General features: G+C 36.9%; 1 protein-coding gene across 3 annotated transcripts in view; it reads left to right on the top strand.

The window, feature by feature from the left end:
* SLC4A10 (solute carrier family 4 member 10) overlaps positions 1–26,528 on the top strand; it is a 208,353-nt gene that overhangs the window by 130,221 nt on the left and 51,604 nt on the right. For all 3 annotated transcript variants that reach the window (XM_047083717.1, XM_047083716.1, XM_047083719.1), the window contains 3 exons: positions 2,450–2,624; positions 3,163–3,296; positions 3,696–3,941. In XM_047083717.1, the coding sequence (XP_046939673.1) occupies positions 2,450–2,624; positions 3,163–3,296; positions 3,696–3,941 (555 nt within the window). The remainder of the gene's footprint in view (positions 1–2,449; positions 2,625–3,162; positions 3,297–3,695; positions 3,942–26,528) is intronic.

Raw genomic sequence — 26,528 nt, 5'->3', positions numbered from 1 at the left:
AACCTTGGGAGGGTCTGTCTTCAGGGAATATGTGCACACAGCCTCCATTATAATTGAAGGCAAGGGCAAAGGCTTTGCAGGATTGGTACCCCCTTCCTCTCAAGGCCATTTCCTGGAATGCTTGCGCTGTGTCCTTTAAGCTGACTTTCGAGTTTCTGACAACTCTATGCATTTTAATTCTCCTCTGTTCTTTCCCTTTATCTATGTTTTGTCTCTGAGGAAAGGTCCTTTAATGTCTTCCTCAGCCTCCATACATAATTTGAGATGATTCAAACAATTTTTTCCTTCTCCCTTTACTGGAAGCGTGGTTACTCCTTCTGTTTGCTTTCATATTTTCAAATGCTGTCTTTTTATTTTGGGTGGTTTCTCTCTCTCTCTCTCTCTCTCTCTCTCTCTCTCTCTCTCAGGTGTAACATGCCACATAGCTTAGATTTTTTTCGAAGTTCACTTTTCCTTACTGCTTCCTAAATCCTCCCAGGTCACCAATATCCGGTATCTTCGCTTCTCCAGAGTTCTTCCACAGATTCTGTTGCTGACATGACTTGAAGTATCCATTACTCATCTGCTCTCCGAGAGTTGCTGGTGTACATCTGGGCTGCTCTTGCACTGTTCTCTGCAATGACCTCCCACTTCCGGATTTAGATTTTTGCTGCTAAAAGCACGTTTATTACACAGTAATATCATAGCTATTGACACTATTTTATGCCCTAATAAGTAATTAATTAGAAAACGGTGGTCTACCAGAAAGTGCTATCAAACCTACAAATATTAACTACTAAGTAATAGTTCGTAACCACCTCAAAATATTTTGGGGATTAGGTGGGATGTAAATGATAAATGAATAAATAAATACTGGATTAAATCTATTTTGAATTGTGACTTTGATAAGTTAACAGATCACTCAGAAATGATCCTCCCCAAATAAAAAAATATGCACATGTTTATCTAACGCACAAAGGGGACTCTAAGATGATCTTTGTGTGTATGAGTTTCATGGGTTCTCTGTAAGCTTCTTTGAGTTTAAATGTCCTGTTTTTCAATTAGAATTTCATCCTTCTCACTTTCTCCTAGTCCACATCCCTCTGATGGAAGCAATCACCAGGAAAACATAAGGAGTCTCTCACTTATGTAATAGTGAGATAGTTACTAACAGGTTACTATTGTGTCTATGTCAGTCAGGTCAGGGTGATTACAAGTAAGAGTCAAAATTTTCAGTTATTCTGAAGATACACCTTTTTCAAGGCAAACCAGAATTAGCGTCTCAAGAGAACAATAATTTTTGAGGCAGTTCTTAGATTGTCTGTGAACATTTCTATCCAGAAAATAAATAAAAATTTAATATCTTTGCATAATCCAAATATATCTAGCATACTGGCAGTAGATTGGAACATAATGGTTTTTTTTAACCTTTGTGTAGGAACTTAATCATAGTCTTATTCATTTTAATATGACATCTTTATTCCATGGAGCACAAAGAGCTTTCAGTAGCCAAGTATTAAATCCATATATTATTATTAAATATTCAAAGAATGAGAATACCTGTTCATTAATATTCTCATTCCTAGTAGATTAAAAATATTTTAGACCTCACATTTTAGGGAGCATTTCACAATTTACTGCTATTCTTCTCCCCTCCACCCCCCAAATCCTCTTTCAAGTGTTTTGGTGTGGTTTTGGATATATTTAGAATAAGTGAATTTATACTAAGTAAGGCCATTATTGTCTTGCGAATGATAGATGTTGGGATATGTTTAGACAATAATGGATCAAAATTACATTTGTCTGGGTTGGTTATTATAAGGTCCCCTTCTTAATTTCCTAAAAATGAAAACAACTATGGAATCTATCTGTCTTTACTAGGTATTACTGTCATCCATAAGGCCATTTAGATGCCTGCTTGAAACAATACGTGGTGAGGAATATTTTGGCAGAGAAAGTAGGTAACTGGAGCCATGGTTAAACACTACTTCTTCTCTCTAGGGTAATGTTCACCGTTGCAGAATGCAAAAGCCAACTTATCCTCCCAAACTTCACTTTCTGCTATGCTAAATGAAATGTAAACAATTAGAAAATACTGCCAACGACTGAGGGTAGTAAGCCTGAGTTTAGGAGGGGTAGATTGATATAGAAATGGCACGGAGATTAGAGTGATCCTTAAATCTCATTATTTGAATTTTGATTGAAGGACAGCTCTGCACCTTGTTTGAGAGAACACGGGGTTTTCTGGTTGCTGGCATAATATTTAGTTAGGAATTGAAGAGACACAGTGGTACAAAGCCATCTCTGTAGATCATGCTAATACAATGTAGCAGGTTAAAATGGGTCTCATCTCCGCTGATGGAAAACGTATACTGTGACCTGGCAAAAAGGAAATGAGGATTTTGCTTTGTGGGTGTGTGTTTTTATATTTGGATTTCACTCTTGTGTTTCCCTCCTCCCCCCGTCTTAGGATTTTTGGGGGACTTATTTTAGATATCAAAAGAAAAGCTCCATACTTCTGGAGTGACTTCAGAGATGCTTTCAGCCTGCAGTGCTTAGCATCTTTTCTATTTCTCTACTGCGCGTGTATGTCTCCAGTCATCACGTTTGGAGGACTGCTGGGAGAAGCAACGGAAGGTCGTATAGTATGTATTATGCTTTCCCTGGAATTTTAAAACCTAATCAGTTTTTAGGAATGATAGTTAGATAAGTCAACATTTAGTTTTGGATTCCTTTATAACTGGTAATCTGGAAGTGGAATGTCTCAGAACTGTTAATTCTTAGTCTTACACAAAGTTCTGCTCTCATCCCTGACCCCGCCCCAACCCCAGTCCTTGTCTGGCTTTGGCTCCCATTCTCACAAGGAGAGAGAGATGGACATAAGGAATCCATTTCCCACTTACACAGCCCACGCTTCTGTCCTGACACTGACCGCGAATACATGTAAACTTTTAATAGTCCAAAGAAAAGCAAGATGAGGAATGTGGAGAGAACACATCCCCATTCAGTACCATTCATATTCTCCTGACTGCTTGTCCCTTTTCTTATTCCCTTACTCCACATCCTGCCCAAGGTCACTAGGTTTTTCATAGCAAATGAAAAAGAGTATTTAAACATGTACTTCCTAGGTATAATGGTTGCCTGTGTAGCTTAGGTAATGGAATTATTTATATCTCTACACAGAGTGCAATCGAATCTCTCTTTGGAGCATCTATGACTGGGATAGCCTATTCCCTCTTTGGTGGACAGCCTCTTACCATATTGGGCAGTACAGGACCAGTTTTGGTGTTTGAAAAGATTTTGTTTAAATTTTGCAAGTAAGTGTTAAATACTTTTGGCCCTTCCTCCCTTTCTATTTCTCCACCATATTTATACTTCTCCCAACATCATGTCTGGGGTCTGCTGGGAAAGGTGGACGTTATGGATTTGATTCAGTTTGCCATTTTTGTCTCTCCATAGAAATAAAGGAAAAGTAAAATGTGTGTGCGATTTGCTATGTAAAATTTATAAAAAATGATATTCTGTTCTAAACATGAGAAACCTCTTTTAGTTTTGTCCTCTTAGATGTCCCCTTTCGACAAATGTCTTGAGTTTAGAAAATCATGGGATGTGAAGGTTATTTACTTTCACTTCCTGAATTAGACTTATTCCCATCTATTTAAAATGGTGGCTAGCTGTTAAATGACCTTATTTCCGCTGTTCTTTCCTCCTCCTAGAGAATATGGGCTGTCGTACCTGTCTTTAAGAGCTAGTATTGGACTTTGGACGGCAACCCTTTGTATCATACTTGTGGCGACCGATGCAAGCTCCCTCGTCTGCTACATCACCCGGTTCACTGAAGAAGCTTTCGCTTCTCTTATTTGCATCATCTTCATCTATGAGGCCCTAGAGAAGTTGTTTGAACTCAGTGAAGCATATCCAATCAACATGCATAATGATTTGGAACTGCTGACCCAATACTCGTAAGTAACGTTTCCCCTAGTGGCCATGGGGCTTGTCTTTTTACAAATTGCTATTGTTTAAAAAAAAATAGGATGAACTTCCATTGCAGATCAAGTGTCTTACATTGATTCAGGATCTAAATCCCTGAGCAGACTCTCAGAGGGAAACAGGATTTTAAAAGCCACCTCATCAGCTACTCATCTGATACTTGAGTTCTCATTATAAAAACAAAAGCAAAACTCACCGAATTGAAATGTGATTTTGCTTTTTAGAATGCACGATATTAATGGTGGAGGTGCTCAGGCTTTGCCAGTTGAAGGTGATGTTAACAGTTCAGGATTAAAGATGGGACTGTACCTATTGTACTTTCCAGTGTTAGTATGCCAGGAGTTTGGAATTTCTCTACGACTGTGTTTGTGGAGTACACAAACATTACATTATTCCTTTCTTTGATTTAATTTTAGGATTTTTTTTGTTGCATTTGTATGTACATTTTTGGACAGCAAATATTTGAACCAATATGTTCTTTACAAGTCCGTTATAACCTCTCCATCAATCACCAATGGTCTTCTTATAAACTGCTTAGATATGGCCCCAAATCCTTTGAAGATTTATTATCTTTATTTACCATTGACATACATCAGAATTGTTGAAATTAGGCCAAAATAGTATCATGTTCTGATTTTGTTAAGAATGATGTAATGATACAGTGTTGAAAATAGAATGATTTTTAGTACTTCAAATTTTTCCTGGTCTTTCTACCTCTGTCTCAGATAAGAAAAATCAGAGTGGAAACATAAAGTAACTTTCCCAATAAAAGCAAATAGCAAGGGTGTTGTGAACAGGATCCAGAAGCAGATGAAGGAGGTGTCAGGGACACTCAGGAAGCAGGCAAATGGGAAGAATAGTTTGATCAGAATGAAGGCTAACATGGACACGTGCCCTTTTGTTTCTCTTTAGAGAACAGTGTCACCCAATTTGGATCTTCTTGCTGGGATGTATGTTATCTGTTTGAATCTTCAAACCTATTACATGCCAGGCACTATGCTATGTACTAGGGATGTATAATTATCTCTGCCTGGATTTTCACACTTATTACATGCCAAGCGCTATGCTATAGACATGAATAATACATTCTGTCCTCAGTGAACTTCCAGTTTAATAGGGGATACAGACACACAGGCAACACAATGAAAGAAGTGCTGTGTTAAGAGATTGGTGCAGAATGCAACGGTACCACATTAGAAGAATACCCAACCCAGATTTGGGGTTCATGGAAGACTTCTTGGAGGAAGTAACATAGAAGACCAGAACATCAGGGTGCCTGGGTGGCTCAGTCAGTTAAGGGTCCAACTCTTGATCTCAGCTCAAGTCTGGATCTCAGAGTCATGAGCTCAAGCCCCGCATTGGGATCCATGCTGGATGTGGAGCCTACTTAGAAAAAAAAAAAAAGAAGACGAAGAAGACGACCAAAATACCAGTAGGAGTTAGGAAAGTGCTGAGGAAGGGGGCAGGAGAGTAGTCCAGATGGAAGGAATGGTGCAGGTCTGGACATAAGAAATGCATGGATGCTTTGAAATATTTGTTGAAAGTCAAATAGATAGTGGTAAAACAAGAAGCTGGATCCAGGTTTTATGGTTTTGATGTAATTTTCAAATTACATCAGTACACTGATGAATACAAATAAGCTCTCCTAAAGACAAAATATGGCCCAAGTAAAACAGGTAAAAGCAGAACTATTCCATGTGCAGTGGTGGGGAGGCACCAGCTGTCCACCCTCCCTTCCATTTGTTCCCGAACCTTCAGTGGCAGCATCAAAGTACCTCAGACTGAGGAATACCATTGAAAATCTCCAGGTGTAAAAAGGAAAAAGATCAGAGAAGCAAAGACTGTGCCCTGGATTATGGTCATAGCTTGAAGATAGAAGAATGGGAGCATGCAAGCAATAGGTAAAAAGTAAGAAGAATCAGAAAAAGAAACAAAAAACAAACAAACATGGATGGTGTCAGGTTGTAAAAGGCACGGGACAAAGCTGGGTCAAGAAGTCTTTAGAGGACAGTGGTGTAGAGATCAAACAGGACGAGGGAGAGAGATCATTGTTAACTTAAGAAACAGCACTGGTGGGGAGGGGGGCAGGACTACAAGCTAGTTTGCAAAAAATGAAGATGAGAGTAGGCGGTAAAGAAAGGGAGAAAGTATGCAGAGGCCGATTTGGTCAAAGAAAGTGAAAAACAGTGCCTGCTGGAGAGGGCAGCGAGATCCTGAGAATGGTAATTTGTGACAGAAAAGAGCTATGTGTGTTTGAAAATGAAGACAGAGAGGCAGAGGAAAGAGAGAGATTAGAGATGATGGTAAGGGAGTGGGTAAACATGGGATTTCAACCTCCCCAAAAGTGATGAGATCAAGACAAATTGTGGGGTTCAGTAAGACAAATGCTCAGAGGATAATTTGAAAGCAAAAATAGCTTTGTTTGCCCATGATTCCTGCTTTTCATGGCAATCAGGAGGAGAGTTGCATGGGTCCTGACTTTCTTAATGTTTCCATCTCCGCTTTTCTAAAAAAGGATCCCCACGAGTTTAGGTTCAAGTGATGCTTTATCACAGTGTACACATCTAAAACCTAATTATGTGAAGGCTGAGCAGAAATGTGTGCTAATCACTGTTTTCCATTGCCCATGTGCCCTTCTCAGCCACAATAAGGAAGGCAGCAGAGATGGAAAGATGGGTTCATCCTGCTGGGTGGTGAGGTGAAATGGTTGGAGACTGGTAGTCTCCCTGGGAAATGTGCTGACCAGACATCTTTACTGAACCATCTTCACTTTGATGTTCACGCCATGATTCCCTGGCTCTCAGTACCACTCACAGTGTGTGCATGAATCTGATCAGGTATTGCTATTACCTGGTCTTGGAGAAGCAAAACAAATATTTCGCTATGCGTATGATGAATATATTTATTAGTGTACTTTCGGTCATGTGCATTTAAAAAAGGTAAAGAAAAGTATTGCTAACAATAATGGCTAATGCACAGTGTAATATCATGCTTGTGCCCAAAGCATTTTCTGTTTCGTGAGCTCCATATGATACTTGTGGTTTTTCTTGTTCTTGCCACCATGACCTTTTCACACTAATCAGTCTGTAAGTGTCATCATGCTCATGGTCACCTAAAATTTTCTCCTGATGTTTGCCGGCCTCATGCTTTCACAGTTTTTATAACAAAAAATTTTCAAAAAATGTCATAGCTAGGATGCAGCATATCTGAGATTGCAATCTTTGCAAAATTAATATGCCCATGCTTTCACATAGTTGGTTTAGGTGTAAGATATTGAAAAAGGCATCATATTTAGGATGTGCATTTCAGATATTCTTTATACTTGGGCCTCCTGTATTCAGATTTTCCTAAACCCATAATTTTACCAATGAAATAACAAAATGTCTTTGATTTTTTAAAGACTTTCCTAGTTCCTTTGGCATCCTAACCTTATAATGTGGTAATATGTAGACCTTATATTTGAAGCTATAAGTTTCTTTTCATTGTGCCAAGAGCAAGTGTCAAGATAATCAATTTAGTTTCAAGAATATATACATTATACCAGATGATCAAGCTGAATATGTCAAGTTAGCAATAAGTAATGAGTTTGTGGGAATAACTTTTTCTAGGTTGCTTTGATTTTAAGAAAAAGCAAAAATAGAATAAAGCATTCTGCTATGTAACATGAAATATTCCTTCAATATATAGTAGTAATAATCTAAAGCTTTCAAAGATGGCTAGCTAAAGAAAGATTGGGGTGATATGAATTCTTTGCAGTTGGTTGGGTCAAAGCAGAGACCAGGGTCTGTTACTCTAGTTTTCAATATACTAGCAGACTAGAGTTAAATAATATCAACAATTACCAAGCCATTAGGAGGACTGATTTTACTATTAGGTTCTTGAAAGGGTTTTTTTTGTTTGTTTGGTTTTGTTTTTTGTTTTTTTTCCCTATCTTTGTTGTTTTTATCCAACTCTCGGCCCTCCACATAACCCAGGGCTGTTCTGGATAAATGTTATTTATTGACCGACCTTATACTCATAGAAGGGTATTATTTTTCTCATCTCCTCAACTAGAGTTGAGCCTCTTTTAAGATAGAAAACATGTAATAATTGTATCCCTCCAGTCTCAGCATAATACTGTAACTATAGTAAGTGATACTTAATACATATTGATTAACTGAATGTGTTGTAAAATAATTGACGTCACCTGGCCAAGCTTGTTTGGCAAGTGAAGACAAGTGTACTCTTTTACAGTATCTTTAACCTGACTCTTAAAAATTTCAACAGGAAGTTTTGAATAAACTTGAGATGTTATGAGAGTCTTAATGTACTTAAATATGTACAAATCTGGATCCATAAAACTAGTTCTGACTGAAGATTTAGACAGGGTGCCAATATGGTGTAGAAGTCATCTGGAAGAAATGAGAGGCAGGATTGCAAACTATAGCAGAGATTCAAAAGTTGCTCTGAGATTCAGGGGAAAAGAAGATGAAAGGGTAGTTCTCATAGCTCAATGACCTTATAGTACTCACTCATCAAAAAATAAAGAATAAAACTCAGATTTAGAGAAACCCCTGTGTTTCCACTTTTTAAATCAGATTTTTACTACATATACACTTGAAAAATTTATCCAGATTTCTTGCAAAATAAATTTGTAATTATATTCTATGTATTTATTTGTGTAATGTATGTGTAGCTCCACCAGGTTAATCTCTGTAATGCTACGTCCATGACTGTTAGACACCCCTTTGAGCCCATTGTCCTAGCAAAGTGCTTGGCACGTGCATAAAATGAGCATGTCCATATCTTTACATTTCTGGAAATGCCCCTTACAACTGACATTAAGCAAGTAGATTATCTGACATTTTAGAATCTAATAAATATAATAGTAGGCACTCAATAAATGATTATTCAATAAATACACTTCTGGCAACCCATCTCATTCTTGATTTTTAATCCAAACCCTTGATATCTTTGCTTTCCCTTTTGCTCTGAATTAAATTCTTATTTCAATGATAAAGTCTTATCTCCACGAGCAATAATATCCAATATAACTTTATTATTTGCCTGTTTTATCCTCATTGTTCCTAATGGATTATGAGCCTATGAGTACAAGATTAGAATATCTTCATCTTTCTACCTCTAGAGGCCAAGGGGGCTGGTAGATATGAGTAAACCTTTCTTAACTGTCTTGCAATAATGTTACTTCTCAGATGCACCTTTAGCTACTATTTTCCTTCTCTGTAACTATAGATTTACAGACATTATATAGAATTATCTTTCATGCTTTGTTGTTAAATAGCTATGAAAGGGCAGAAATTTACATAAGCATCCAAGATTAGAGGGAGAGTGATAAGCAAAAATTGGTGGTTCTTCTCTAAGATGCATTGCATGGCCACAATTCATCATTTCACTTTGTTGAGATGTGATGACCATTCTCAGAAGGCTTACAGTCTTTGAAGTACTGACCTCATTTCTCTTCACTTCCTAAACTGACCTAGATTTAAGGGTATATTCTGAAATATTTAAAGTGGAATATAATGATGTTTCAATTTATATTAAAATATCTCAGCACAGACACTGTGGTAATATGTGTATGTAGGTTAACTTACAGCCATAGGTAGCTGGTATTTTAGTCAGGAGTCCAAACTCCAGGAGTAGTCAGCTAACATTAAAGCAGAGAGCCTAAACACCAGAAAAGGTTATCACAAGCCAGTGAGTCACATTTCAATCAACACTAAGGCTTTGCTGAATATCGGAAATAGATTTTCATTGGTGAAAGTACTGACTTGTTAATCAGTGTAAGGAACTGTACTGGTAAGATTAAAAGTAATCATTTTGAACTAAATTAAAATGAAAACACAGCTTATAAAAATTTGTGGGATGCAATAAAAGCAGTGCTTAGATGGAAATTTATAGCATTGAATGCATAGATTAAAAAAGAAATTGGGGTGCCTGGGTGGCTCAGTCAGTTGAGCGTCCGACTTCGGCTCAGGTCATGATCTCGTGGTTCACAAGTTCGAGCCCCGCGTCGGGCTCTGTGCTGACAGCTCGGAGCCTGGAGCCTGCTTCCGATTCTGTGTCTCCCTCTCTCTCTGACCCTGCCCCCATTCATGCTCTGTCTCTCTCTGTCTCAAAAATAAATAAACGTTAAAAAAAATTAAAAAAAAAAAGAAATTAAGCTTCAACCTTAGAAAACTAGAAAAAGAAAAGCAAATTAATTTAAAAATTAGCAAAAGAAAAGAAATAATAAAAAAGCAGAAAGCAATGAAATTAAAAATGGGAAATCACACTGGGTGTTGTAAGGAAACCAATTTGACAATAAATTTCATATTAAAAAAATAAAATAAACATTAAAAATTTTTTTAAAAAAGGGAAATCAACAGAGAAAAAAAATCAGAGGACCAAAGTCTTGTTCTTTGAAAAGATCAATAAAATTGATAAGCCTCTCATCAGGGTAACTAAGAAAAAAAAAAAGAGTATACAAATTGCTAATATCAGAAATGAAAGCAGGGACATCACTAAATATGCCATGGGAACTAAAAAGAATATAAAGTAATACTATGAACATCTGTATGCCCACAAATTTGATAATCTAGATAAAATGGACCAATTCCTTGAAAGAGAAAATCTGCCAAAACTCACACAAGAAATAGATAATCTACATAGGCCTGTATCTATTAAGGAAATTGAATCAATAATTAATAACCTTCCAAAAAAGAAAGCACCAGGCTCGTTGAATTCTACCAAACATTTAAAGAAACTATTATACCAATTTTCTACATTAGAAACCATGAGAATATTCCCTAACTCATTCTATAAAGCTAGCTTACCCTAATATCAACACCAGACAAAGATATAAGAAAAGGAAACTACAGACCAATAGCTCTTATGACCAAATATGCAAAAATCCTCAATAAAATACTAGCAAATCAACTCCAACAATGTTTAAAAAATTACACACCACAACCAAGTGGGATTTATTTCAAGTATGCAAGGCTGGTTCAACATTCCAAAATCAATTAATACAAAGCGTTCCATCAATAGGCTAAAGATGATAAATTACATGATCGTATCAATAACAGCACTAAAAGCATTTGACAAAATCCAACACCAATTCATGATAAAACTCTCAGTAAATTAGGAATAGAGGGGAACTTCCTCAACATGGTAAATAATATAGAAAAACCTTAAGGTAACATACTTCATGGTGAGAAACTAGGAAGTTTTCCCCCTGAGATCAGGAATATGTTAAGAATGTCCCTCTCACCACTCCTTTTCAACATCATACTGGAAGTTCTGGCAAAAGTAATAAGACAAGAAAATGAAAGGTATACAGATTGAAAAGAAAGAAAGAAAGCTGTCTTTGTTTATAAATGACATGATTGTTTATACAGAAAATCTGGAAGAATTGACAAAACACTCCTAGAGGCAATAAGTGATTATAGCAAGGCTTCAGAACACAAGGTTGATGTACAAAAGTCAATCACTTTCCTATATACTAGCAAGGAACAAATGGAATTTCAAATTAAAAACACAATACCATTTACATTAGCACTCCAAAAAAAATAGTTAGATATAAATCTAACACAATTTGTACAACATTTATATGAGGAAAACAACAAAACTCTGATGAAACAAATAAAAGAAAAACTAAATAAATGGAGAGATAGTACATGATCATTGACAGGAAAACTCAATATTGTCAAGGTGTCATTTCTTCCCAATTTGATCTATAGATGCAACACAATCCCAAGTAGAACCCCAGAAAGTTATTCTATGGACATCTACAAACTGATTCTAGAGTTTATATGGAAAGGCAAAAGACTCAGAATAGCCAACACAGTAATGAAGGGGAACAAAGTTGGAGGATATGGCACTACCTGACTTCAACACTTACTATAAAGCTAAGTAATCCAGACAGTGAGGTATTGACAAAAGAATGGACAAATAGACCAATGGAACAGAATAGAGCCCAGAAATATACCCCCATAAATATAGTCAACTAATCTTTGACAAAGAAGCAAAAACAAATACAATGGAGCAAAGCTAGTCTTTCAACTAATGGTGCTGGAACAGCTAAAAATCCACATGCAAAAAAAAAAAAAAAAAGATGCATCTAGACACAGACTGTATACTCTTCACAAAAATTAACTCAAAATGGATCATATCCCTAAATGTAAAATGCAAAATTATAAAAATCCTAGAATATAATGTAGGAGAAAATCTAGATGGCCTTGGGTTTAGCTATGACTCTTCACATACAACACCAAAGGTATGATTCATGAAAGAAAAAATTAAAGATGGGCCTTATTAAAATTAAAATTTTCTGCTTGGCGAAAGATAATGTCAAGAGATTGAAAAGACAAGCCACAGACTGGGAGAATATATTTGCAAAAGACATGTATAGTAAAGAACTGTTATTTAAAACCTACAAAGAACTTGTAAAACTTAACATTAATAAAACAGGATTTTTAGGACAGTAAAACTACTCTGTATGATACCATAATGGTGGATACATCATATTGTAAATGTCCCCAATCCCATGGAATGTCCAACACCAAGAGTGAATCCTAACGTGAACTGTGGACTTTCAATCATAATGGTATATTAATTTGGTTAATCAATTACAGCAAATGTTCCACTCTGGTGGAGAATGTTGATAACGGGGGAAGTGATAAATCATTCAAGTAGGGGGTATATAGTATATGTATCTTCTGCTCAATATTGCTGTGAACCTAATACTCTAAAAATAAAGTCTTTTTAAAAGTTAAATCTGGGGGCGCCTGGGTGGTGCAGTCGGTTAAGCGTCCGACTTCAGCCAGGTCACGATCTCGTGGTCCGTGAGTTCGAGCCCCGCGTCAGGCTCTGGGCTGATGGCTCGGAGCCTGGAGCCTGTTTCCGATTCTGTGTCTCCCTCTCTCTCTGCCCCTCCCCCGTTCATGCTCTGTCTCTCTCTGTCCCAAAAATAAATAAAAACGTTGAAAAAAAAATTAAAAAAAAATAAAAGTTAAATCTGTCAAGTGAATCGTATAGCCTCAACTCCTGGAGATGGCACATGAGGCTTAATTCCTAACTGATTCACTGTCCAGCCATTTTTGGTACCTGATGACAGGCTAAAACAGTACCAGTATCCTGCTTATGGAATATTTCACCTGCTGGGCACATTGCCATGAATTCTTTATGAGATGAGTATAATGCCAGTGTTGGCACTTTGTATGTGATTTGATAATTTTACTCAGGGTATCTGCCATTCCTATTGGGATGGAAAATTATTCTTGTTCATGTAAAAAGTTGCTACGTTATTTATTCACTCATGTCACTTTTGCTGGATATTTTAAGTGTAACTGCCATGTTCTTTATAGTATTAGTCACGCTGAATGAATGCTTAGAGACGTTGCTAATAACTTGTTTGGGAGGAAGAAACACTTCCCTTTAACTATTGAAATTAATATGCTAATTGCTCTGAACACTATTCCTTACTAGATATTTATAAAACTAACCAAATTCAGTTAGCTTAGCCTGTTTTTTTATAAATGAATTTCTTGATGATATAAGGTGTTCAGCTTATGCACTTCACATTTATTTTTTAACAAACAGGAAAATGTCAAGTGAAGAACTATGTATATACAACTCGGGAAAGGAAGGCATTCACTTCGTAAAAACATTCTATGGTTACAGTTCTCAGTAGCAGGCAGAACGGTATACCACCCCAAAACCTATCTTTATAAACAACCTCTTGGCAAGCCTGTTTGCATAGTATGTGAAGGGTAGCAAACTATGTTGTATAGTGAACACTCATTGCTAGTCTCTGTGAGGTTGTGTCCAGGCCAGTTCTGTTGCTTCCATTTACTCCAGTGTTGCTCATGTCTTCATTGCATAGGTACCTGGTCTGTTAGAACTTGCTCTAAAGATGATTTGTAGGAGTCCAGTTTTATTTATTCTAAGTTTTTAAAATTTTGATATCTAAAAGAATAAAGCACCCAACACATAATTTTTTTAAATTCTAAAATCAAGTTTTTGGAGGATAAGGAAGATGGTCCTACTCACTCTGAAATCATATTACTGGATGTTATGGGCTGAATTGTGTTTCCTCAAAATTTGTATGTGGAAGCCAGGAACTCAGAATGTGGCTACATTTGGAGACAGGGCTTTTAAAAGAAGTGATTTATGGGGTGCCTAGGTGGCTCGGTCACTTAAGCATCCAACTTCTGCTCAGGTCAGGATCTCACGGTTCATGGGTTTGAGCCCCGCCTCGGGCTCGGAGCTGACAGCCCAGAGCCTGAAGCCTGCTTCACGTTCTGTCACCCTCTCTTTCTCTGTCACTAGCCCCCTCCCCCCCGCCTCCACCCTGGCTTGCATTCTGTCTCTGTCTCTCAAAAATGAATAAACATTAAAAAAATTTCTTTTAAAGTGATTTAGGTTAAGTGAGGTCATATGGGTGAGTCCTAATGAAATTTGACTGGTGTCCTTATAAGAGAAAAATTTGGACACACGGAGACACTGGGATGTACTTACACAGCAAAAAGATCCTGTGAAGACACAGCAAGAGGGCAGCCATCTGCACAAAGAGAGAGGCCTCAGAGGAAACCAACCCTGCTGGCATTGGATCTTGGACTCCCAGCCTCCAGAACTGTGAGAGAATAACTTTCTGATGTTTAAGCCCCCCAGTCTGTGGTATTTTCGTACGGCAGCTCTAGCAAACTAACATACTGGGTAGATGCTTATAGTTTAGTCCTGTTTGTGTTAGGAGTTGTAAGAGGAAGCTCTCTCAAGTCTCTCCTCCTGCCAATGGCATCCCCGTCCTTTCAACTGTGTAGACTAAAAAAAAAAAAGTGCTTTATTCTTGACTCTCCTTCTCACACACCTAGATTTCTCAGCAAATCAAATGGCTTTGTATAGAATCTGAGCACCCTTTACCACTTTCTCTACCTCCATAATCTCTTGTGTAAATTATTACAGTTGTCCTCCAACTAGTGCTCCTGATTTTACACTTGGTCTCTCATAGACTGTTCTCCATGAAGCTGCTGGGATTATTCTCTTAAGACATAAGTCACCTCATGTCACTCTGCACCTCAAAGCCTCCTGATGGTTTGCCATTATCTTGCAGCTGTTGTGTGATCTGTTCTCTCTCATCTCCTACTTCACCGCTCTGCTCCAGTCACCCTGATATGCTTGCCCTTCCTGAAACACACTGGTCATGTTTCTGCCTCTCCATCTGCATACTTGGTCTTCCTTTTGCCTGAATGCCCTTCTCCAGATATCTATGTGGCTTGTTCTTTTGCTTTCTTCAAAATTTGCTACTTGAGGACTTTCTATCTAAAATTTCAACATCCTCCTCTCTCTCCCTTTCTTATCTAAAATATTATATAATTGACTTATATTTTTAAATGTAAGATTTATTGAGGTATCATTTACATACAATAAAATATACCCCCTTTTAAGTAATCCTTAAATGAGTCTTGACAAATGAATAGCACCACAGTTGAAATATAGAGCATTTCCCAAAATGTTTCCTTACACCCCTTGGCAGTGAATCCCTCACCCAACCCACATCTTCTGACAATCACTGATAAGACTTCTGTCTCCAAAGTTTTGCCTTTTCTAGAATTTCATATAAATAGAATTGTAGAGTATGGAGCCTTTGGTGTCTAGCTTTTTTGCATTTATTTTAAATACTGTTGAGATTTACTCATTTTGTTGCATGCATCAATTTATTCCTTTTTTTTTTTAATTGGGTAGTACTCCACTGTATGATCGTACCACAAATTGTCTATCCAATCACAAATTGATTGTCATTTGGGTTGTTTCTGCTTTGGGGCTATATTGCTTCACCTGCAGGACTTTATTTGGGCTATGTTTTCGTTTTCTCTTGGGTAAATACCTAGAATCAGGATTGCTGGGATTTATGAAAGAGTGTATCTTAACTCTGTAAGAAACTGCCAAGGTGGTTGTACCATTTTTCATTCTCACCGGCAATGTATGAGAGTTCCCATTGATCTACATCCTCACCAACATGTAGTTTTGTGCTTATTTAGAGTGGTACCTTTGCCTGTCAATCTAATTTATTGTCTGTTCCATTCCTAGAGTAAATGGTCCATGAGGGGAGGGAATTTAGTCTGTTTTGATCCCTGCTTTTCTGATGTCTGAATCAGTTCCTGGCACAAAGTAGATACCCAATATTTGTTGCATAAATGAGTAAGTGTTGAATGAATATTACCTATTTTGAGGGCTAAAAAAAACTTGAAACAAGAAAAAAAAACCCAAAAGCAGAGGCTCAGAAGGGTTTATGGCTGACCCAAGTGGAAGAACTGGGGCTAAAACCTTAGCCATCTAACATCTAGTTGAACCCTGTTGATGCTGTACTACATTATAGGCCACTGGTTTGCCAAAGTAATTTTTATGATTAATATTTAGAATATAGAAGATTTGGATAAATTTGTATTGTATTTAGGTCTTTTTATATTACCTTCAAGCAGTTTTTAATTTCTAGCAGGAGTAAAAAAATATAAAAATAGAGGGATAAGAAACGTAAATATTTGAATAATGGAGGTAAAATGGATTCTTATTTTAGAGCTTATTAGAACATAAAGTACTTATTTCTATTATCCATAAATAGGCATTTGACAAGGAGGGAAAAAAAAATCTTGGCTAGAGATGAGTTTTACTACATCGTGTTGAAGCCCTACATCAGCTTGTTATTTTTAAGAAGCTTGATAACAACTTGGCTTAAAAGTTTGGGGATAGAAATCTGCACCAATATCTTGTTTTGTGGCCTTAGGTAAGCCCCTGAGAGCAGCCTTCTAGAGACAATGTTTTAACTCTCAAAAATGCATAGGAAGTATATTTTAAATATATAGGAAATAAGAGATCTGGAAGGATGCCTATGAAACCTATAATATTTGGGATAAAGGAGATAAGATTATGAGAAAGAAAGCCTTGTTTTCTCTGTATATTTCAAAGTGTTCAACTGGAGTCTGGGAAATTCATCCTATGGCAAGTTATAGGATTAGCTAATTAGGGCCAGGTGGTGCTCATCAAATCAGTTCCCCATAACCAAATTGACTTCCCACTTCAGGAAAAGAGCAACCTATAAAGGTAGAATAGAGCAAAACTTTTAAGGTATAATAAGTAGATTTTCCATTTTCGTCACACATTCTCTTCTCATTCCTTCAGTGCCCATTCGTCTTCTCTGTATTGTGTTAGTGCTGGTAGTATGAAAATAAGCAAGATGTGGTCTCCACTCTCAAGGAGCTCAGTGATTATCAAGAAGAGCCTACAGATGCCCTTTGTACATTGTGCTGCACATCAAGTATTTGTTGAATCAATGAATGAGAAGGGAGCTAGAGGCAATGCATACTCAAATAATTGCAGCTTAGCGCAGTATTTATACTAGATATGTGTATAAAATCCTGGAGGAAGAAGTAACAAACTACTCTGGGAAGTTGGGAAATATTCATAGAACAAATATTCATGGAAGAAACCCTTGAGTTTATTATATATAGCATGTCTATGTTTTTCTCTTTCTTTGTTGTAAGTTCCACATGAGCATGTCATAATTAAAGTCAAGGGCCCTAAGGTAGACAGAATGGACTCCTGGGACCAGTTGGCATGGATCCTTAAGTGTTGTAATAAGTTTTATATGGTAAAAACTTGGGGATGATGACAAAGCTCTGGGAAGAATTATGTGATAATAGATTAGAAGGTGATAATATAAAGTAGAGAAAGGATCAATAACCTAGGTGTGAAATGTTTAACTTCTGACTATTGACTCAGACAATGGTAATGGGAAGAAAGTGAATAAAGTGGATGGGGGGAGGGGAAGGGGAAGGAAGCAAATCCAAATTGGCAGGACTTTATTCATTCACTCAACAAAAAAATTATGAAATACTTTCTAATTTATATGAGCTATAACAAAACTTTTTATACACAACTTCACCTCACAATAACCTGTAGAATAAGTATGAACCCTGCTTTACAGATGATCAATATGAGGCTTCAACAGACTAATAATAAAATATAATATTTGCCCAATATCATATAGCCAATAAATGGTAAATGAGAGTCAAATTCAAATCTATCCAGTTTTAAAGCCCACGAACTTTCTCCTACAATATATTAAAATAATAATAATAGTAAAGGATTATTATTATTATTACAACTCCTAAAAGGCAAGGACTGTCATATATTTCTATGTATTTCCCCATAGCACTTAGCAAAGTACTCAGCACAAAATAATTTTAAACCATTAAATGAATGAATGAATAAGCAACATTGCCTGCTATGTGCTAGACATTGGGATGTAAAAATGACAGCATAGATGGGGTCTCTGCTCTTATGTAGCATATTATCTATTGAAAAAGTTAGACATTAAACATTACACAAATAAGTGCTTAATTACAGCTGACGTAAATGCTAACACATAAAGGTGCAGAATGTCATGAGAGTGAGAAATACTTCCAAAGTTATGTACTTAGAGGCCAAGGAGAAGACGTTGCTATTTGAGTGGAAATGAAATTCAGATGAGAAAAAGTTTAAGAATTTAATGGAGAGAGTATTTACATTTTTAGTATTAGCTAGTAGTTCTGGTGTTTTAGGGAGTTATTCTGCATATTTTTGAAAAGCTATTTTTTTCATGATATAGCTATAAGTTTAAATGACTTCCTAGAGAGATAAGTATAAGCACTTAGACAATCTCTTCTAAGAACAAATTCCAAAATGTGGAAATAAATGTTCAGAAAAGACTTATCACTGTGTTATTTAAATAGTCATCTTAATAGAAACAGATTTAATGGTTAGTAATAATGAATGAGTAAGTAAACTATGTCACATCCACTAAAAATTATAATTATGAAGAGTAATGTAGCAATGTGGGAAATGATTTCATTATAGTGTTATATAAAAAAGATTAAAGACATTGTATGCTTATAAATATGTTGAAAATATACGTAAGAAGAACTAAAAGAAATATGTTAAAAAAAAACTACCATAACTGGTGGAAATAATATGAGAGACTTCTTTTTCATTTTTTATTCTGTAAATATTCTGTAGTGTGATTTTATTATTTTTGTAATTCAAAATACTTTTTGAAAAAGAAAAAAGAACAGGCATAAAAATGTGTTTGACTTCTGCAGATAGATCATAGTTTCTCTGATTTTATGCCTTAAATCAATACTTAACTTACTATATAGCACACTGGGGGCTAATTTAGTCAATAAAGAGACTTCAAAAAAATGAATCACAAACATTATTGTTCAGCACACACAGGAAGGTACTAATAATAACTACAAAGGCAAAGGGAGAGCATCTGCAACCTAGAAACTAAAATTAGTAATAATGTTGAAGGGAGTTCTACCAAATTATGTTTTCCAGAAGACAGCCACAGGCTCTTCCCATGTAAGGAAGACTGATCACCTCCATTAGCCCTGAAACAAAAGCAAAGACTTCTGGATGAGGGCATTTAATTATAATGTTTATCTAATCACTCTGTAGCCATTTATATAAATAAGATGGCATAGAGCACATGCTTTGTTTTGGGCAGAGTAAGTAGAGGATGTGTTTGGTGAAGAGTATATTTTAAGCCAAACAATCTAATACCACCAGTCAAAATTATTGGCATTTTATAAGTGGTGTTTTAAAAAATGTAAAAAAGTGCAGATACCGTCATTCTCTTGCCTTTGGATTGTTGAACATCCCAGTCTATGAGCTGGTCGTAGTGACAATTGTATAACAATAACAGTGATGATACCTCATACCTAGTTAAGATTTGCTTATGCTGGACCCTCTTCTAGCTGCTTTTACCTAAATTAACTCATTTTACCTTCATAATACCCCCATGTGGTTGCTATCCTTATCCCCACTTTAAGAAGACAACATAGAGGTTAAGCAACTTGTCTGAGGTCACTCAACTAAATGCGTGGAATTGAATGAAACAGGAATTCGGGCTGGAGAATCCAAAGTCCAGTGTCCTAGGCACCCGGCCATTTATGCACCTGAAGAATTTTTTTTTTCATTAATCCTTCCATCTATGGCCAGAGTTACTAAAAATTATTTGGGATGAAATTAACAACAGAGCTTATTCCAAACTCATATTTCATCTCTTCACATTTGCTGTCTCTAGTTTTCTTTTCTTTCTTTTTCTTTTCTTTTGGGAGTTTTGAATTAGAATTATTTGGATTAAGTTCATTAGTACAGGTGAATAACAGGAAAGTGAGATGTTTTCTCATTTTATCTTGATTTATTTATCTGAAATATCTGCTTTTGAAATTTAAGAGCATAAAATCTTAGTTTCCAGAGCCTTCTTTGAACTCTTAAGGGTTCATACAGATAGCTTTTTTAGACTTCCTATACCAGCGTGCAGCCTCTGAGAACGGACTGCTGAGATTTCAAACATGAGAGGTGCAGGCACAGGAAAGAACAATGGAATGGAGTAATACATTATGCCACTGTCCTCACTAACACAGTCTACTCACTTTGGAAAACAGAGACCGTAACCCTGAGGGAATGGTGCACAGGGCAAGCATACTGAATGGAGGTGTGATACCTGGCATACAGTGTGGTATAGATTACTTAATTTATTCTGGAGCCATCTCACTTTCTTGGCTGTGCTGATGAAAATGGCACAAAGTTAACAGCTGGAGGAAACATACTGTAGCTAAACGAGCAGAGGTCAGAGTCAAGCGGACCTGGATTCAAATCTAATCAGTATGGCCTTGAATAAGTTACCACTCCATTTCCTCCATCTACAAAATGTAGAAATCAAACTATTAAAGTAGGAAACAAAGTGTCTCCTGCCATGCAAGTGTAGCTATATGCATACCATATCTACATGCATCATAATATATGGTAGCTGGAGAAAGCATATCTGTGTATGTATACACACACATTTATACATAGATGTATCCATTCATCTGTTGTAGTGCTACCTTTCTCCCTTGTTACGTTACTTCTGCAAGAAACTTGCCGTGTATTCTTTATTTTCCAGTTTGGTTTCCCTTTATCATATATAAATTTACTTTCACCAAATTTTCAGAGTATTCAGATCATTTCCTATTAAACTATATGGTGTTGGACCCTTTTGTTCTCTTGAGGTAAATTAGCAGAATGACCAACATGGAGAATTCTAATTGTTAGCTACCTAAAAAGTAGAACGTTTGCCACTTGCTATAACAAATTCAGACAATATAATACTAATTTACTTTAACAAGAAAGAGACTATTGCTCCTAATGAATATTAAGAGTTTTCATTTCAGCAGTATTACTATGCCATAGTCATCTATGTTATTATTTGAATTTATGACAAGGCTTGGTAAGGATTTGAGGCAATTCTTCTGCATGTTCAGATGAAACCTGAATCATAGCTTATATATTACCTAGGCAAATATAATTAACCTCTGTAGCAGATTAAATACTTTTTTAAAAAAATGATTCTAAAAAGAAGACTTTAGGGCACATATGTCAGTTTCTAAATCCAGGTACATGTTCACATGGCCCTAAGTTAGGGATCCCTGATCAACGGTTTGGATACCATCTATCAGGAAGACCTTGAAGTTTTACCTGGCAGATCTCTGAGTAGCTCTCCAGGCCATTGACTTCCTTACTCCCACATGCTTAGTTAGCTGGGAATCCCATAGGAGATTGGGGAACGGGGCAGGGAAAAGGCAGGTAGTATTTTTGTTCCTCCCTCAGTGCCTTCCCTTTACTTTGTTCTCAGAACCATTTCCAGAGAGCCAAACAATTTCAGGAATATGAAATATATCTCTTTCCTCACAAGTTTGGAGCCCCTAGACCTAACCATTTAAAAGTTTATTTTTTTACATTTTTTTCAAGTTCTAACAATTTATGCAGAGAAAAAAGACTTGCAGATACCTGTCCTTTTTACAAAATTTCTTACCATACTTATATAATAAGAGTTTTTAGAAAAATGAAGTTGTTGGTACCTATTTGTTTTCTAAGTATAACTGTGGGCATAGTTATAAATATGTTAATTTATGGATTAATGCTATACCTTGTCATCCCCTAACCTACCTGGTCTTTCTTGAAATAGTAAAATATATATCCTTGGGGCCAATATCCATGGTTCCAGAATATCCTTAGCTATCTGGCTCTGGAACAGAATAAATTTCGACTGGAAATAAGACAATGGTAAGTAAAAGAAGCTCCCTTTGCCCACCACGACTTTCAATGGACTGGCTCCATTTTTTTTTAATATTTATTTTTGAATGAGAGAGAGAGACAGAGAGACAGAGAGTGAGTGGGGGAGGGGCAGAAAGAGAAAGGGAGACACAGAATCCACAGCAGGCTCCAAGCTCTAAGCTGTCAGCACAGAGCCTGACACAGGGCTCAAACTCATGAACTGTGAGATCATGACCTGAGCCAAAGTCAGAGACTTAACCAACTGAGCCATCCAGGTGCCCTAGGGCTAGCTCCATTTGTAGAAGAAGTACAGACCAGAAATCCTGTGCCCTATTAGATCCTTTTCTTGGTAGAAGCCTGCAGAACTTTAGTTTGTCATTTTTATTTTTTAAATGTTTATTTATTTATTTATTTTGAGAGAGAGAGAGAGAGAGAGAGAGAGAGAGAGAGAGAGAATGAGAGAGAATCCCAAACAGGCTGTTAGCCCAGAGCCCTACCTGGGGCTCAGTTTCACAAATCGAACCATGAGATCATGACCAGAGCCAAAATGAAGAGTTGGATGCTTAATCAACTAAGCCACCAAGGCACCACTAATTTCTCACTTTTAAATAATGGCAAAGATACCTGTCCTTCTAGTCATAGGAGTGATTTGTAGGTTTAATATTATATCAAAGTACTTTATAACCAACATAGAAAACTTATATAATGATAACTACTTTGTATTGAGTACTAAATTCTAGGAATAGTGCTGGCAGCTTTACATATATTATGGTACATCTTTCAAGCCTCAACACAACCCTGCACAATTTTTATAACTAGATTTGATGTGTGATGAGTTCATAGAAACCCAAAGAGGTTGTGTGATTTTCTGAGGTCAAATAGGTTGAAAGGGATGAGTCAAGATCCAGCTCAGTATTTCCAAATGGAGGCTTTAATTTTCTTTCTACTCAGAACTAAGGCAACAACATTATTTATTGTTCTTAAGAATGGTAGGTGGCATTAAGAAAAGGAGAAGAAAAAATACTAACTAATCTGTGCCTTCAGCAAAGCTGGCAAATCACCCTTATAAAATCAACGCTTATATTTTAGAACAGACCACCTGGAAACCCCTGGGCTGTTGATGGACCTGAAGTTGCTTCCATATCTTGGCTATTATAAATCATGCTGCAGTAAACACAGGGGTGCATACATCTTTTCAGTTTAGTGTTTTCATTCTCTTTGGGTAAATACCTACTAGTGGAATTACTGGATTGAGTTATTTCTATTTTTAAATTTTTAATTGAAGTATAATTAACATACAGTATTATATTAGTTTTAGGTATACAATATGATTCAGCAGTTCTATACATTTCTCAGTGCCCGTCCTGATAAGTGTATTCTTCATCCCCATTTATCGTTTTCACCCATCCCCCACCCACCTCCCACTTTGGCAACCACCAGTTTGTTCTCTTCATTCAAGAGTCTGTTTTGTTGTTGTTGTTCTCTTTTGTTTGTTTGTTTTGTTTCTTAATTCCTAACATGAGTGAAATCATATGGCATTTTCTTTGTCTGACTTAGCACTATATCCTTGTTATTGTAAATAATATCCTTGTCCATCCTTGTTATTGTAAATGGCAAGAGCTCATTCTTTTTTATGACTGAATATCCCATTGTGTGTATGTTCCACATCTTTATCCATTCATCTGTTGATGGGCATTTAGGTTGTTTCCATATATTGTTCACACTGGAGCCAAGTAGTATGCAATAATTTCATTTCCTTCTCTATGGCTCTAGTATCATGACTCCTAGGGCATTAATACAATGTTCTGAATACATACTTCCAGAATGATGGCATAAGGATCTCTGAACACCCTCTCTGTGGTGAAATAACCATACCTGTGAACAACATTTTAAAAAGCAACAATGGGGGTGCCAGGGTGTCTCAGTCAGTTGAGGTCTGACTTTTGATTTTGGTTTAGGTCATGATCCCAGGATTATAGGATCAAGCCCCATGTTGGGCTCCATGCTGAGCCCTCTCTCTCCCTCTGCTCCTCTCCCCCCTTGTGTGCCCTGTCTCTCTAAAATAAAATTAAAAAAAATAATGGAAAGTCTGTGGAAATTGTCTTAAGAGCATACAGCAAATAAAGAAACACTTATTTATTTTTAAATATTTATTCATTTTTTTAAAAATTTTTCTTTATTATTGAGAGACAGAGAGACATAGAGCATGAGCAGACCAGGGGCAGAGAGAGAGGGAGACACAGAATCTGAAGTAAGCTCCAGGCTCTGAGCTGTCAGCACAGAGCCTGATGTGGGGCTCGAACTCACAAACTGGGTTCATGAGCTCAGCTGAAGTCAGTGGCTTAACCAACTGAGCCACCCAGGAGCCCCCTATTCATTTTTAGAGAGACAAAGACAGAGTGCGAGTCGGGGAGGGACAGAGAGAGAGTGAGACACAGAGTCTGAAGCAGGCTCTAGGCTCTGAACTGTCAGCACAGAGCCTGACATGGGGCTTGAAACCACAAACCATGAGATCACAATCTGGACTGAAGTCAGACACTTAACCACCTGAGATACACAGGCACCCCAATAAAGAAACATTAATTAAAGAAAATCTATTAAATCTTGGTAAGAACATCAAGTCTTCAGCACTGAGACACAACCTGCTTTCTCCTTACTCTGATCCTGGCTCAGTATGACAGAGGCTTCACTCTAGGCAAGTTTAGCCAAGAACATAGGGTTCCTTCTCCTCCTAGCTCCCAGAGGAGGACAGTGGTATCTTCTCAAGAAGAATACGTTGCCAGAATTTATTATTCCACCCCCACTTCTGCATGTGTTATGGAAGCTAAATGCTAAGTCTGTGCATCTAGGAGTTTAGGACTCCTTTCATTCACCCAGACCCCACCCAAAGGGTGGAGGTTCTACCTCAGACATAGACTCTGACTGCTGCCCCTGCCTAGCTCCCTGTTCCTAAAGCAAAGGAACCAGTCATTAAAAAGCATACCATTGTCCTTGCATCCAGCTCTGGAGTCAAATCTCAGAGATTTTACCCAAGGGGAGCCCCAAAATTCTCTCCAAAGAGATTGGTTTTCTTTGAAGCGGAGCCTAAACATGCTCTCAAAAATAATAGAAGTTTTGGTGGAAAGCAGTTAAGACGTGGTAGGTAGCTGTATGAGAGATACAGATTGAACAATAGGCTAGCTAGTGTACCAGAGAGAACCAGGGGGTGAGACAGTTAAGAAGAGCCCTTCCAGGATCAGAAAAACTTCAAACAATGACCTCAACGGCAGAGGAGCTACAATTTAATAGGATCAGATCACCAGAGCAATTTATGCCAAGGTTATTGTCAAAAACAATAGAGCAATTAGCCAGCAATTAGTGGAGCCCAATAGCTGGATGTATGTGGCAAGCCCTACAACAACCACAAAAACAATAAATATACAGTATAGTGAAGAATCAAAACCAGCAATGTTCTTAACATCGTGGTCAAATGAATTCTCCTTTTTAACATTTCATGAGCTGCTCAAAATCATTCCATGTTTTAGTTTCTTCCTCTTTGGAATATGCTTTTCTTGTAAAACCTTGTATCTTTCTTGGAATTGCTGACTGCCTTCTTTTTCTCCTGCCTTCTGTGCTTCAATGTCTTCAATCTTTTCCAAGAATTCAGTAATTCTATCCTATTGGCTCTTTATTAAAATTTTAAGTATACAGTACAGCAGATGTTACATAGCAGATCTCTAAACATTTTCATATTGCTTGACTAAAACTCTGTATCCATTGAACAATTCCCCATTTTCCCCTCCTCCACCCCTAAAAACCACTATTCTACTTTGTTTCTATAAGTTTCACTACTTTAGGTACCTCAAATAACTGGAATCATAAGGTATTTGTTCTACTCTGACTGGCTAATAAGCCACTTAGCATATTTTTTTCAGTGTTTATCCATGTTGTAGCATATGACAGGATTTCCTTCTTTTTTCAATGGCTGAATAATATTCCATTATGTGTGTATACCACATTTTATGTATCTATTCATCTGTAGGTGGACATTTAGATTATTTCTACCTCTATTATGAACAATGCTGCAATGAATATGGGAATGCAAATATATCTTCATTATCCTGATCCTGGCTTCAACTCTTTTGTATAAATACTCAGAAATGGGGTTGCTGGATTATATGGTAGTTCTATTTTTAATTTTTTGAGGAACCTACATACTATTTTCTGTAGTGGCTGCACAATTTACATTCCTGACAGCAGTGCACAAGGGTTCCAATTTCCCCACCAACACCTGTTCTTCCCTCTTGTTTTGTTGATTTTGTTTATCATGGTCATCCTAACAGGTGTGAGGTGATACTTCATTGTAGTTTTGATTTGCATTTCCCTGATTATTAGTGATGTTGAATATTTTTTTTTATGTAGCTGTTGGCCATTTGTAGGTTTTCTTTGAAGAAATGTCTATTCAA

The sequence above is a fragment of the Lynx rufus genome, unplaced genomic scaffold (genome assembly GCF_022079265.1).
Source record: "Lynx rufus isolate CCGP_SWC_20201006 ecotype Redwood Valley unplaced genomic scaffold, mLynRuf1.p SCAF_2, whole genome shotgun sequence".
NCBI lineage: Eukaryota > Metazoa > Chordata > Mammalia > Carnivora > Felidae > Lynx > Lynx rufus.
Note: the sequence above shows the minus strand (reverse complement) of the source record. Positions and strands in the feature narration are given on the sequence as shown.